The sequence below is a fragment of the Epinephelus moara genome, chromosome 10 (assembly GCF_006386435.1).
Source record: "Epinephelus moara isolate mb chromosome 10, YSFRI_EMoa_1.0, whole genome shotgun sequence".
NCBI lineage: Eukaryota > Metazoa > Chordata > Actinopteri > Perciformes > Serranidae > Epinephelus > Epinephelus moara.
In genome coordinates, this window is record NC_065515.1 from 5,617,136 (window position 1) to 5,632,172 (window position 15,037).

Here is a 15,037-nt window from a genome sequence, read left to right on the forward strand (position 1 = left end):
TATGTCAGAAAATAAGCTCTGTGGCTAACACAAGTTTATGATACTTACAGGTTTTGTTCAGCGAGATAATCTTCACATATGAACACCTTTCATACCGCATTTGAAGCTTAAATGCGATCGCCAGAAGTAAAAAGCTAACGTTAGGCTTTAACGGACTACATGACTACTCCACGCACTGCATATATTTGCATGCACTTTGTTTCCTCAACTCATAGCTTAAATACACATAATATTCTTACTCACCGTCGGTTTGAGTCACGGCGTCCCACAGTTGCATTTCAGCCTGACGTTGAAACAGAGGAGCTAATGTTGCAGTCAGAAGTTAGCAGGCAGGTAACGGTACGTCATGTTTTATCCCTTAATGGCATTGTTTACATACGCCACGTGCTCTGTCTGTTGACCTGTATTTTCTCTGAAATCGGAAATATTTCCACTGCTGATTTATTCCCGAGTTAATAGCTACATCTTCGTTATCTTTCTCTTGGCTGCTTGCCATCTGCCTGCTGCTGTTTGACAGTGACACAGAATTTCAAACTAAAGGTAAAGATGATGATATGGAGCATGTTTTTACTCTGCATTGATGATATTGGATCATTGATGACTAAACCGATATTGATCCAGATCGATGGATCGTAACATCCCTAATAGGTAGTGGTGTAGTTGTAGTTGATGAGATGGGTGTACTACTATGTGTTGATTACCAGGAAGGAAGTCGGTGTAATATTATATTCTAAGAGTTTTTTTGTGGATATGTGCGTATACTGTAAACAGACAGAAAAAGAAGTGGGTATAGCCTGCTGGTGGGCCATCACGAAGAGAGTATAATTGCATAGTATGACATAAGAGACTAGGGAAAAAAGTGGATATATCGATATTGGTATCAGTTATCAGTCAAATGAGTTGTTACATAGGAGCATATCGGATATCAGCAAAAAATCCAATATTGTGCATCTAGTGTCTACCCTCCACTACACCACGGAGTATACGTACAAGCAGTACATGAGAACGGCCTGAATGACCCTTCCTTAAGGAAACACTCTCGTTTGTGATAACTGTCACTGACGACCATTCTTCTGCTTCACAGGAACGCGTCTCAGCTGAAGCAGCTGCAGGATCAGATTCTATTGGAGCAACAGGAAGCAGCCAACTGGCAGCAGCAGCAGGAACAGCAGAACCAGGAAGTCCCACCTCCACCTCAGCTACCATCTCAGGAAGTGCCTCCACCTGCCCCGTCATCTCCACCTCTTCCACCTCCTCCCTCCTTCCAGGAGTTGGAGAGCAGTGCAACCATGCAGGCGAGCACCTTCAACTACGCCCGGCCCAAGCAGTTCATTGCTGCTCAGAGTCCCAGCGGAGCGGGCTACGTCACCCAGTCCTCTGGCTCCTCAGGGTCCAGCCTGTCCTCCCCCCTGTCTCCTCCCACCTCACATAAGCCTTTCACCAGGGTCACCGTGCCCCCCTTCACCAAGGCCAGCAGCGTGGAGTCTCCGAGCTCTCCTTCCTTCCCACCTCCACCTCCGCCCTTCTTCGGTTCCAGTAACCTGTCCTCTCCATCAGGCCCCGTCCAAGACTTTCCACCACCTCCACCTCCTCCCCCTCCGCCCATGCCCATGTCTCCAGCCCTCTCAGATATGTCCTCGCCATTCTCCTCCGTCCCTCCATCTCCAGCCTCCAGCTTCCTGTCCTCAGTGTTGCCCTCCACGCCCTCCTCACCCGGCAGTCCTACAGTCAACGCCCTGGGCCTTCCTAAAGGCAACGGCACTGTGTAAGTATCCCTCACATGCACTTTTACAGCTCTCTGTACAGTGTCTGTCAAGTTACGTAAGTGTTTTCTTTATACACAATGTGTCTCAGGCGAGTTGAGCTCCTCGTCAGATAAACCTGCTGGCAACCAGAGGCGGAATGTCTGCTAGATGGAATATGACATGTTTACATTTTTATACAGCATGTTTACAGGGAAACGCTAACTAAAGACTCCTTTGAAACACACACAACCCGCACACATAGACACAAAGGTGCAAGAGCTTTAGCACCCACAGGGGAAGAAAATATACAAGATGACCCCAGAGTGAAAGGTGTGTCAAAAATCAAATAAACACTCAGACTTTGTTTTCGTAATTGTTAGCTGTCAAGATCTATCACTTCAGAGAGTTATTTGTGCAGCTCATGTGGACTGAAAGGTTGCTGGATTTCAATCTTGAGCTCTGCATATTAAGTTAGCCGATAAAAATCTGTTGTTGTCTAGATAATTTTCTTCTGATGGCCGTCCAGGAGGGAGAAATTTTTGATTTTTTTTCCCCCTCCATCAAGGACATTCCACCTTAAAGTTTTTGCCAGTAATTTTTCATCAGCCCCTCACTCACTTCTGCCCTCCCCCTCTCACCCTGGCATTCCTGCTGCAGTTGTGAGAGATAAGAAGACACATTGTGGAATGCTATAGCTGGACAAGTCCAGATAAGGGTGGATATGAGAGAGCCAGAGTGGGAGCAAAAGGAGCTGCAGAGGGAAGAGGAGCTGCGACACGTTGAGATAATGTGCGTGCGTCACAGAGCAGAGTGTCACGGCGGTAATGCTGACAAATGTTTCTGTTTTGTCCTTCTTTCAGCAAAGCGTTCCCCAGGAAGTCCTCAGTCACCAAGACGCCCCGCATGGCCTCTGACTCGGACATCCAAGGATCCAAGGACGCTGTCATCCAGGACTTGGAGAGAAAACTGCGCTTTAAAGAGGAGCGCATAAGCAATGGTCAACAGGTGTGTGCGTGTGTGTGCGTGTGTGTGTGTGTTAGCCTTATTCCATTACTGAAACAACTGTGTGTTTGCAGGCAATCACGTCATTAACACAGATTAACAATTCATACAACTATTCATGTAAAAAAACTACCCATAAATGTGTATTTAATCTTGTTGTGCCATGCACCCTGAAATAAATTCAAATGTTTTCTCCATAAATAATTACATCCCTAATTAACACAAGATACAGTTGCTAGCTGATGGTGTGTATAAGAGTGTTTTCTGCAACTCACAAACTAACCCCCGGCTGATCCCATTAATCCCTGCTTCCAGAGGTTAACCTATGAGGAGAAGATGGCTCGCAGACTGCTGGGTGCCGACAACGCTGCCACAGTCTTAAACACACAGGAGACAGAGGAGGAGCCGGTCACACAGGTACGGTGGCTCTTTATCAGGATCGACACACTTGGAGAGGAAAATCACACACGTACACACTCACCTGAAATCACACAGGCATGGAAATGTTTGACCAACAAACACTAGCAGTGCTGTTTTTTCCTCCAGGACTCCCACTGTTGCATGTACACGACACAAGCACCTTTCTGTTTTGTCCACCGATACGTTGCTGGTGTCATTCCTATCTCATGACACACTGGCTTTTGTTTATATACTGTTGAATTAGGGCGCACCCCCCTCACTCCTGCCCCCCCCAGTCCCTGTAAACACTGTTGAAGAACAAGTTATGAAAGCAGGGTATAAACACTGCAAAGTCCTCCAGAGCCCTCCATAAAAAGCTCTGTTTATGCAAACTGGTGGAAACCAGCATTGCTGCAAACATGCTGCTGAGTAACACTGTTTGAAGGCTCACATAGACGTTTGTCCGACTTTGAGCCACCAGGTAGTTCTGTGGAAGTGCGAGAGTGTAGCACCTCAACACAGTGCTGGTTGTTCATTCACGCATGGAAGAAACTATTTGTCGATGTTTTCCTCTTTACTGTAGTTCTGTCTATCAATCCAGATTATTTTGGTGTGAGTTGCAGAGTGTTGGACATAAACAAAAACGTACACTTGAAAAATTCAACAGCAATGTCTCTATCCAAAAATCATGACCCAGTTACTCAAGATGACACACAGACATTGTTATGAGCAGTCTCATGTAGGTACCATTTTCTTTCTACCGAACTACACCCGCCAACTGTATCACTGAGCAGAAGGAAGCTTGCATCTACTGCTTGCTCACCTCGTACCACTGAGCTAGCTAACGTTACAGCTCAGCCAAGGAGGATGCCACTGATGTTTACATCTCACGCTGTCACAAACTCGAACCTCGCGACCTCACAACAAGGTCTGGGGATTATCTGAAGTTTACGGGTCATGATTTCTGGAAAGAGACACTTCTGTTTGAATTTTTCAAATAGATTTTTTTGGTGCTTTAGAGAAGGCAGACATCTCTACGGACTATATCTCCAACACTCTGCAACTCACACCAAAACAATCTAGACTAATAAATAGCACTGCAGGTAAAAGGGAAAACATGTATTTTTGATTTGGAGGTGAACTGTCTGTTTATTATTGTTACTTAAAATTGCAGCAAGTACCAAAAAATGACAGCAGAATGAAGGGGCTCTGAATGACACAGTGCCACACACTGATTAGTTACGTGAAGTCACAATGCAGGTTTAGGCAACACCATTAAAACACATGTTGTGTCCACACTGTGCCACTTCGTGTGATCTAGCCTGTTGGCATGACGAGCAATCTGATTGGTTGTGGCATTACAGCACTGCACGGCTCTGAGCCTGGGAATGCATCGTGAGAAATTGTGTTTTCATGGTGAAGCATGTGCATTTTAATTTTCTGTTTTTGGGAGCAGGTAAGATTGAACATGCACACACACTGAACACACACACACAGACTAACTGTGATGCACAGTGACAGTACAACACACAAAACCACTTTTTTCTCTCAACAGGAAGTCAAGCCATCTCCCCATTTTCCTCAAAAGGTGTTTGAAACCTTTTTGTTTCTCTCTGTCACCTCCCGGTTTTTCACTCACTCTGTGTAAAATGTGCACACAAAGTCACGCTAAAAGCTAGGGTGCGTTCACTTTGTCCTGAGCAGGGTCAGGACTGGGGATTAGCTGATAAGGGAACAAATGGAAAACAACGGGCATCAGTTTGTTTTTCGGTCCCTGTGGTTCTGTATTCACTGTGTAGTCCATTCACAAGCAGGTGTGTCTGTAAACACAACAGAACAGAACTGATTGAGCATGTGTAAAACTTGGTCCCTGCACCTCTTACAGTAGGTTGTTGTTGTTTAGTATGGTTAGTTTGAACTCAATCAGATACTGAAGCATGTTGGAGCTTGATCGCAACACAAGTATCTGTCAGCATGTTTGGTTTTTACACAGACTGCACTTAGTTCTATCTTGTTTCCATCACGCAATGCATGCCGCAATGTTAATCTGCGTTCAAGATTTAAGAAGCAATTAAGTTATGTCTTTAGAAAGGAGGGATAATTGAATATTACTTTGTTAGATATGTAAAAAGGAACATGCTGCAGCAGCTGCCTCAGTGCTATTACAGGATAATACCTCAGTAGATCAGGATGGGCTACTTCTGTGATTGCTGTCGTTATGAGTGGCAGATTGAGGATAAATGCTGGTTCTGCAGCTGTTCCCGAGGCCTGTCATTATCTGTGTGATGATGTGTCATCGGACCACGCCGCTCTGCAGATGTTCTCTCTGCCTCAGCAGAGCTACAGTGATGAGAGATTGATGGGAGGTGGTGGGGAGGAGGAGTGGCTCATCTGGGCAGAGAGAATTAGGAAATTGAGAGAAAGTTGGTAGTTGGGGTGACAATGAAGACAGGTTAATGGGTGTGTACAAAATGTGGAATAAGGCAAACAGGGTTTTATTGAGAGCTTTCCGCACGCTCTTACACATGCTTGCCACTGCCACGTGATCACGCCAACCTAGTCTAGTATTACTGTCTGCTGTCTCTAAATATTTTCTCTTTCTCCTTCTCTGTCATGTAGGAATACAAAGTGTCCAGCTTTGAGCAGCGCCTGATCAGTGAGATTGAATTTCGTCTGGAGCGTTCTCCCGTGGAGGAATCAGACGACGATGTGCAGCACGATGAAGACTCAGCCGGGAAGGGGGTGGCACCATCCTTCGACCAGAAGCTCAAACACTACAAAGTCTTCGAGGGCATGCCAGTCACCTTCTCCTGCAAGGTCCACGGAGACCCCAAACCAAAGGTGGGAGGTTGAACAGTCACTGAAACAATCTCATCACCCTGAAGGACTAAACATTGTTGGAGGTGATGCTGTAGTGATTATCAATAGATGGTAATTTTGAAGCACTGATGATGGCATGACTCCCTGGCTTCGGGAGTTGCTGATGTGTGATGTTGATGATGGAGGGTGCAGATATTGTGCATATGCTCTTTGTTGTGATAAGGGGAGGCCCTTTGCAGGAGAACACACTGGCCCGGGCTGGCTGCCTGGCTCTGTGCACATTAATGACATGGTGATGACAGGCTTCAGAATGAAGTGATGGATTAAAAGAAAGGCAGAGATAGAGGTGGAAGAGAGATCGAGCACTGCAGCAAAACAATTTAAAGATGATACTGCATTTTTGTTTAAAATGTAAATAAATAAATAAATAAATTGAATATATGCAAAAGGCACATATTTAATCACACATTTAATTAGATAATGCTTCATTTGCATATTTAAAAGTACTGTATGTAATTGTATACATATGCTAATGTTAGTTAATATTAGCTTGCTTGCTAACATGTACAAATTGCTACCTAGCTAACATAGCAAAATTCGGAAAAAAATTGATTCAGTGATTTCACGCGCGTATGACAAGAGTGCAAGTCAACAAAAAATATTCTATTGTTCAAACTCTGAGTTTAGTGGAAACACAACAGTGGAGAGAAGGGTCACTAATAACAAGGATTTTGTGAAAGTTACACACAGAACCTTTAAACATAACATTGAAACCTTGTCATACAAAAATAAGTACCTTAATGTAAGTCATCAAAATGATTTTTTTTCCTATATCCTGCATCAGAAATTTCCACTTCATCTATATTCTAAGGTTTTTACAGAGGGGTTTGTTCATATATCATTCATAGCCTGATAGATATGACATTTTATTCCTAAAAGCATGTTGAAAATAGATTTTTTTTTAAAGGCTTTTGACGGTACTTTCTGATTTATGGACTGATTAAACTAAGATATCTAAAATTCCCTTTGTAAAAACTGTTAACTCTTAATATGTCAACAAAATAAAACAATAATTTTGAACCTTGCTTTTAGCTCAGATTTCTGTTCTGGAAATGTATGCAGATCTGCACATATTCAATCATTTTCATATTTAAACATTTAATTTCATAAAATGTGTAATACAAAAAATGATCTTTTTCTTATCTTACATCTTGATGTAAGTATTCAGTATTCAGTTTCATGGTGATATCTATCAGTTAAAAGTTTTACCCTATTCACCTGGGCTGTCTCCCCTTACAAATAAAAAGCCAACTTGTCTGATCTGTCATCTTGTGTCACAGGTCTACTGGTTCAAAGATGGCAAGCAGATCTCCAAGAGGAGCGAGCACTACAGGATCAGCCGTGACGCTGATGGTACCTGCTCTCTGCACACTGCTGCAGCCTCACTGGATGATGACGGCAACTACACCATCATGGCAGGCAACCCTGAGGTGAGCAGACGGGTGCAGAGCTCTAGAAAAAAAACCCACACCACTAAATATTACATAAATTTCCATGCAGCGTTTCATTAAAAGAAAAAAATGCACACACACGCCTGTTTGGCTGCTCTTAGAAGAGGTCAGTGCCCATTAGCGAGAGAATAATGAGTATTAAGATAATAGTCTCCAGCCTGAAGAGGAAGAGGGCGTTGAATGAGACGGGAAACCGCTAAAGCCCTAATGAGGGTCAAAAGTCCATGTGCTACAGGCTTTCTAACTGCTCTTTCCAGCTCCAACACTCACTTTTTATTTCCTCCTCCCTGTCTGACTGCTGTGTGTGCTGCAGTGGAGTGTCAACACCTCATGAGCTCCCTCTCTCCGTGTCTATCTTCCCCTCACAGGGCCGGGTGAGCTGCACCGGCAGGATGATGGTCCAGGCTGTGAACCAGCGAGGCCGAAGCCAACGCTCCACACCCGGACACATGCGCAGGTGAGACTTCACTGACCCACAAGAGACGGAGTAAAGACTAAACAGAATATCTTGGTGTTTAATTCACAACCTGGAGCTGCTGGCTGGCACATGTGCTGCAGGCTGTTCACCATCTGCGTGACTTCTGTGCTCACTCACAAAGATTTTATAGTGTGTATTTTTCTGATGTCAAATGTTCCAAGAAGCTGCTATTTACGCAAATACTTGCTGTGTGCTGAATCACAGTTTTCTTTCCTTTGTTGGGCTGTCGGCTCAGGGAAGAAAAGCTCCGTGTTAATGAGAGGGAACACCTGTTTGCTCTGTTCTGTTTTTCATTGCTCTAATGACCTTGTATATACAGTGCGCACTCATCCGAGCCCAGATATTGGAAAAAATGCACTGAAGATCACAGACGCTCCTCACAGCATATAAAGACACCTGTAGTCTGTTATCTAGATGAACACTCCCTGAGCTCAGAGATGTTTTGAGAGAGAAGAGAGATGGAGATAACAATCAGTGTCTCCCACTCTCTTTCTTCTCCCTCCGTGGTTGACGTGCAGGCAGAGTAGTGATGTCATTGTAATAGGGCCTAATCACAGGAACACCTAAAGGTCCTGACCTGCTCTACAGGGTGGAGGGAGACTCTCATAGAAAAACATTGTGCAATCCTGTATTGTATAATGAAAATAATAAATCCTTGAATCCATGAATAAGCAAGTGGAAGAAAAAAGGCCCCAAAGTTCATATTATGTCTATGAAAGAAGGGATGTATCATCTACAAGAAAGCATGAATGTGTAAAGAGCATTGCACTCTGTTTCTTAAATGTTTAACTCCCAACAAGCTTCCCCAAAAAACACTGAGATTGATGCTCCAAAGGGAGTCTTAATCCCACATCCGCAAAACTAAAAGGCTCTGTGCAAATTAAATACTTCTAAAAGCTGGAATTTGTTGATATTCTCTAACAAAATGTGTCTTCTTTGACAAAATTGAGTCTTTTTTCTGTTAAAATTCCACTTTTTTTTAAATAGAAATTAATTAAAGTCGCTAAAATGCTTCACAAAACATCGAGAAGTCAGTGTTTGATCCCCAAAACTGTACGTTTCCCTCTCTCTATCAGGCCCAGGTCCAGGTCTAGAGACAGTGGTGATGAGAACGATAACATCCAAGAGCGTCACTTCCGCCCCCACTTCCTGCAGGCACCCGGTGACCTCATCGTCCAGGAGGGCCGACTGTGCCGGATGGACTGCAAGGTAAATACACACCTCTTACTCCTGAGAGTGCAACCTGTGCTAACATGGGTGTACAATGTGACTACATGAGGAAGGAAGGTCAACGGCTGTATTGAAACACTTTCCATATAAAACAGTTATTCACTGATTTTTTTTTAGTGCCTAAAATTAGCTATTTTTACAGTGTGGCTTGGTAAAAGATTTTTTTTTTTTGGCGTCAATTTTTTTTTATTGAGATTCAGGCTACGCGTAGAAACTCATCACAGAAATAACACTAGTAGATAACATGTCATAAATTAAAAAATAAAATAAACAAGATAAAATAAAATATTTTTAAAAATGCAAATGTGTTCAGATTAAAAAAGAGAGAAAAAAAATTATAAATTTTATTATTTATTTATTTTAGGAATATCCTGCATGGTTTATCTTATATATTTTCCTCTTAAACACCATGCATCCCAGCCACTGAAAGGTCTATACTAACAACATCAAGATAAACACATGTCCCAAATAAAAGCCTGTCGAGTTCAGTGATTTAAGCAAATAATAGCCCGGGCTACTAATTGAAGTTTTACGGTAGATTAAGAAAGGCAATACAGTACACTTCACAATTCAAACCTTTGTCAATAAGAAGCAAACCCCTTTCCTAAAGAGATTCATACAAGAAGTCGTTGGAGTGTGGTTGGTCAGTTTGGCTTTGAGACAAGCGCTGCTCACGGAGGGACATTTTTAAAACTTAAAAGGAGGAAAGACAAATTATACACTATGTTTTTCAGTCTGCTGTGGCATGTCGAGCTATGAACTTTAATGCGAGGAAGACCTTTTTTGTACATGACCGCAGTTTCAAGGCCTTTTTTTGAGAAGTTATGTCACATTTTTACTTGAACCCTCTGCCTGTTCTCTTACAGTAAGTGTAATCTAATGGGATAACGATCTAAACTAGTGGAACAGTTTAGCTAACAGCCAGCTTCTGCTCTAACCTCCTGTGTTTCTAACCTGTAGGTGAACACAGTATCCGATCCATGCTGCTACTCGTTGATAAAGCAAAGAAAGACAGATGGTTTAAAATAACTGAGACATGACTGGAAAGGAAAATGCCCTCACCAAAGAGAATATGTTAATCATAGTAATAGAGAGAGCCATTTCAGATCCGCCCTTTAATTCAGTGTCTGTATTGCTTTCAGGGAGGCTCCATGTCTCCGCTGCCAAAGAAACATTTCCCTTTTCGTGCATTCCAGGTTCTTTGGGGAATAAAAATGTTTCATCACTTCCTCGCGTTATGAATGGCTCAAAGCACATAGGGCGAATACAGAGGTGTCATTTTTCAGGGATTAAGTGGGATCAGGTTTTCTACAATTATTTCCACTCACACCACTTGTGCTCATTTTCTCTCTTTATCTTCTTCGTCATCACCTAAACTCCCTCCAGCCTGTAGCACTTAGAAACTCTTTGAAAACGGGTACATGTAATAAAATAAAACAGACCCACAATTAACTCACTATAAAAAGACTGCCTTTTTTATGCTTGTTGTCAGAAATAAACTGAGAGTCTCCATTCCTTCAGAGCCCGTAATGTCAGGGATATTTATAGCAAATATTTATTTCCACATCATTTGTGGCTTTCAAAACTTTCCATGCTTAAAATGTCCCGACTTCTAAAAGCATATTGGGCCACTTCCAAAAATACCTATCACTGCTTAGTCTACACTACTTCATGATATCTTTGAATTTCACATTGTCACACCAAATATGTGCATGGGTGGATTAATGAACAGGCCAAATGGGCCTAGGCGCACAGGCCCAAAGTGTCACAGCCCCCGCTTGCCCTCAACTACAAAATGTCACTCAAATTAACTGGCACTAACCAGAAAGACTCAAAAAGACCACAAAGAGATGCAAAGTACGTACAAAGAGACGTAAAAGGACCAAAAAAGTCACAAAGAAACCTCAAAGAGTCACAAAATGATCACAAAGACATGCAAAGTACATACAAAGAGACATAAAATGACAACAAAAAGTCACGAAACAACCATGAAAGACACAAACATACCTCAATGAGGCACAGAACAACCTAAAAAGTCAAATACATCCCTAAGGATACAGAATGACCTCAAAGAGACACAAAATGACCACAAAGAGATACAAAGGAAGTGCAAAAAGACATAAAACTACTATGATGAGACAAAGCAACCAGTAAACACATAAATATACCTGAAAGAGACACATAACGACTACAATGAGATACAACAAGGACACAGAAATTTACCCAAAAAGGAACCAAATCAGAATAAGACTTTCTGGGGGGCAGGGCGAAGTAAGTGCTGGGTTTCTCAATTAAGAGACAAGGATCTTCTCTCAGTGCAGTTTATTCCCATGACAAAGCATCCAGGCGACCAGACTCCTCTAGACAAACACAGCACAGACAGATTAACCAAACACTTCTGTTTTCATACTCCCAATAAACACACACTGCCCCCACCGAACACATGCAGCTAATATACTCATTTTCTCCAACAAAAACAAGCACAGACAGCTCCACGAACAAGCATTCACACATTGACTGAATTTTAATGTGTTCTTTTGCCCCCGTTAGGTGAGCGGCCTGCCCACTCCTGACCTCATCTGGCAGCTGAACGGGCAGACCATCCGCCCTGACTCCGCCCACAAGATGCTGGTGAGGGAAAACGGTGTGCACTCACTGGTCATCGAACCCGTCACCAGCCGTGACGCGGGCATCTACACCTGCATCGCCAGCAACCGAGCTGGGCAGAACTCCTTTAACCTGGAGCTCATTGTTGCAGGTAAACAGAAACATTTAATACAGTAAAGGGCACGTACGCAGACGATACATGCTGGCATGATTCGGAGCAGGAAAACATCACAGTAACACGCTCTCTCCACAGCCAAAGAGATGCACAAGGCGCCTTCGTTCGTCGAGAAGCTGCAGAACACAAGTGTGGCTGAGGGTCATCCTGTGCGACTGGAGTGTCGTGTCACAGGGGTTCCCTACCCACAAATCTTCTGGAAGAGGGAGAATGAGTCATTCACTCACAACACAGACAGAATCAGGTAAGAAACATCCAGTGTGATTAAACCAGATTAAGAGCATTCCCCAAAAACATGGACATCAGAATATGTTTCCAACCTGGACACTATTTCCAATGTTTTCTGTCTAAATGACTGATGAGAGCAACAATTTTTGAAACTGGGCCAGTATTGAGCAAGAGTGCTGTAGTTGAGAGCAGCAAAACAGGATGCATTGTAACCACTCAGGACATGATCACACTGTCAGTTTATGTCCCCATAAAAGTGCTCCCTTTATGCCACTGGCAAGTTCAGATTATCTTTTACGATCTCTACAGAGAGACATTGATGTTAAAGAGTAAGATCTTTTCTGTTTAACCAGAAACGCCCCCTGAAATCGCCATCGCCAAACCCACCAAACTCCATGTGAATACCATCAATTTTAGTGTGAACAGAGCCAGCATATTTTCACATCTAACTGGGTGAATTAAGGGTTTATTTCAACCAAACCAGAGCTGGTGATTGTTGGAACAGTGGGAAGTCAAACCAAGTGGTTTATGTGAGGTTTTTACTTGTTTCTGTCGACTTTGAATGAAGTGAGTTTTATGATGATAAAATGACTGTTTATTTAAATGGAGTCTGGTGGCTTTGGCGATATTGATTTCGGGGCTGTTTCAGGATAAACTAAAAGGATTTTACTATTCAACAAAAAGGTATATCTCTGTAAGAATACTTTCAATAAGTTGTCAGACACTTAAGAAAGAAGAAAAAAAAAGAATTGCTTTTAGTGCATGGAAATTGCAGTTGCACAATTGCCCTGATTGATTACATTGCAGCCTGTTTTGCTGCCACAGACGTCTCACTCAATACTGGACCAATTTTAAAAACTGTTGTTTCCATTACTCACTCAACATTGGAAAACAGAGTTCAGGTTGAAAAATCCAAATTTACCCTTTAAATTTGTGTCAATTTTCTTTCCCAGCATGCATCAGGACAACTGTGGCTACCTGTGTATGATCATCCAGCCAGCCATGAAAGAAGATGCTGGCTGGTACACTGTGTCAGCCAAGAATGACGCCGGCATTGTATCCAGCACTGCACGCCTTGATGTCCACGGTAAGTTCTGACTCTGAAACACGCACTGCTCATTAAATCGAGCATGTCCTGTGTGGCTTTTTCCCCCCTCAGCACATCATTAAAAACCCTCCTCCTCTTCTCCGTCCTCAGCTCAGTGGCAACAGCCTAACCTCCCCAAGCCCAAGAAGGTGCGTCCCTCCACCAGCCGCTACGCCGCACTGACAGAGAGAGGGCTGGATGTGAAGGCGGCCTTCTTCCCCGACTCCAGCCCGCTGCCGCCCGGTGGCCTGGTGGAAAGTGACGACCTGTAGAGACCACAGGGAGTTCACCCCCCAGAAAAACCCTTAAAGCTGCCCTTGTTCCCAGCACTCCTGAGACAAATACTTTATGACGGCGACGAGGGGCAGAACAAAACCTTGTCCACCTGAGGGACTCTATCATTGAACTAAAGGGTCGGTGGGCAGTGAGCCGGTGCAACCGCGGTTTTCATATGTTTTTATAGTATGACACAACCTATTATACTACAGAATTCATCGAGTTGTTTCCCCATGCTTCGTTTTATCAACTGGACCTGGACAATGATTGAAGTGTTTACCACGAGGAAAGACTGTTCATAAATACGCTCTCTTATGTTTCTGTACGGTTGATTCTGTTTTTGCAAAGGGTTGTCTGTTTAAGTGCCTCTTATGACTGTAAAGAAAAAAAAACAGGTTTAAAAATGAAACCTAGAATTACTATGCATGTTCAAGTGGTGCCATTTAATATACACAGACTAATACTGTATCTGTACGTAGCACTCCACCAGCACTGTTTAAAAGTGGACCTGCGGGAGAGACTTAAAAAGAGACTGAATGATTCAAAGCATTGTAGCTTTGACGAAGGAGATCATTATTATGTGGGCTTGTGCAGCACAGTTTGCAGTTGCAGTATCATACAGTCTCAGTGTTGTCATAGATTTGCTTATCGGAAAAGGCCGGGCCTTACAAACAGGATGTTTTTTTAGCAGAAGAAATGAGGTTTGGGAAAGAGGACGCTCACACATGGATGAGATTTGTTTGTTTGTTTGTGGGTGCAGCAGAATTTAAGGAGGTTGGATTAACAGACACAGGAAGAGACAGCGATGGAAACAAGCAGGTTTTTCTGATGGATATTTAATATGATAAGTTCATTCTTAATAGAGGGATTTGAGTGACTGTGGTGATATCAAAAATGGAAGATAATGGAAAACTGGTGATGGAGGTTCATTTTTGTGATTTTTTTTTTCTTTGATGGTTTATTTTAAAAGGGTGTATTGAAATGTTCTCACTGGAGAGAGGGTGCTGTGAAAGGTTTCTGTGTATTTGTCACACACATCACAGATTGTCCATTTTATTTTTGTATGAAAAAAAAAATTCCCAACAATCCTGACATAAATTATATCAGCAACCTTTTGTTCACTGACAAAACAATCCTATCTGTATCATGAAGTTTTATAAATATATTTACTGCCTTAAATCACTTTCAGGCTTAATGCAAACACAATTTCTTTGCATGTTATTTTTGGACACTTATACAGTGCCAAACGACTGTTTCCAGGATGTATAAAAACTTTTTTTTTTCCCCCCACTATTCAGGGGTACAAAACACTCTAAGCTGGTAGAAAGTGAAAGCAAGTTATATTTATATCTACTATTTTCGTCACCTCTGTAACTCTATACAAAGTGGACATCTTTTTCTGTCTGTTCGGAGCTTGCATCAGCTGACAGTTACTGTGTTTGCACATTTCTATGCCAATCAATGCCTGTATATGGATTG

The 15,037-nt window shown here is 42.6% G+C and overlaps 1 protein-coding gene across 6 annotated transcripts in view; it reads left to right on the forward strand.

Annotated features, from left to right (window-relative positions):
* The window catches only part of palld (palladin, cytoskeletal associated protein), a 70,649-nt gene extending 56,715 nt beyond the window's left edge, over positions 1 to 13,934 (forward strand). For 4 of the 6 annotated variants that reach the window (XM_050054545.1, XM_050054547.1, XM_050054550.1 and 1 more), the window contains 12 exons: positions 1,085 to 1,765; positions 2,606 to 2,750; positions 3,063 to 3,164; positions 4,702 to 4,734; positions 5,766 to 5,987; positions 7,307 to 7,456; positions 7,846 to 7,934; positions 9,032 to 9,164; positions 11,736 to 11,943; positions 12,046 to 12,211; positions 13,149 to 13,282; positions 13,394 to 13,934. In XM_050054545.1, coding sequence (XP_049910502.1) covers positions 1,085 to 1,765; positions 2,606 to 2,750; positions 3,063 to 3,164; positions 4,702 to 4,734; positions 5,766 to 5,987; positions 7,307 to 7,456; positions 7,846 to 7,934; positions 9,032 to 9,164; positions 11,736 to 11,943; positions 12,046 to 12,211; positions 13,149 to 13,282; positions 13,394 to 13,554 — 2,224 coding nt within the window. In that variant the 3' untranslated portion in view covers positions 13,555 to 13,934. The remainder of the gene's footprint in view (positions 1 to 1,084; positions 1,766 to 2,605; positions 2,751 to 3,062; positions 3,165 to 4,701; positions 4,735 to 5,765; positions 5,988 to 7,306; positions 7,457 to 7,845; positions 7,935 to 9,031; positions 9,165 to 11,735; positions 11,944 to 12,045; positions 12,212 to 13,148; positions 13,283 to 13,393) is intronic. The other 2 variants (XM_050054546.1, XM_050054548.1) reach the window with 2 other exon arrangements.
* Positions 13,935 to 15,037: the final 1,103 nt, after the last annotated feature.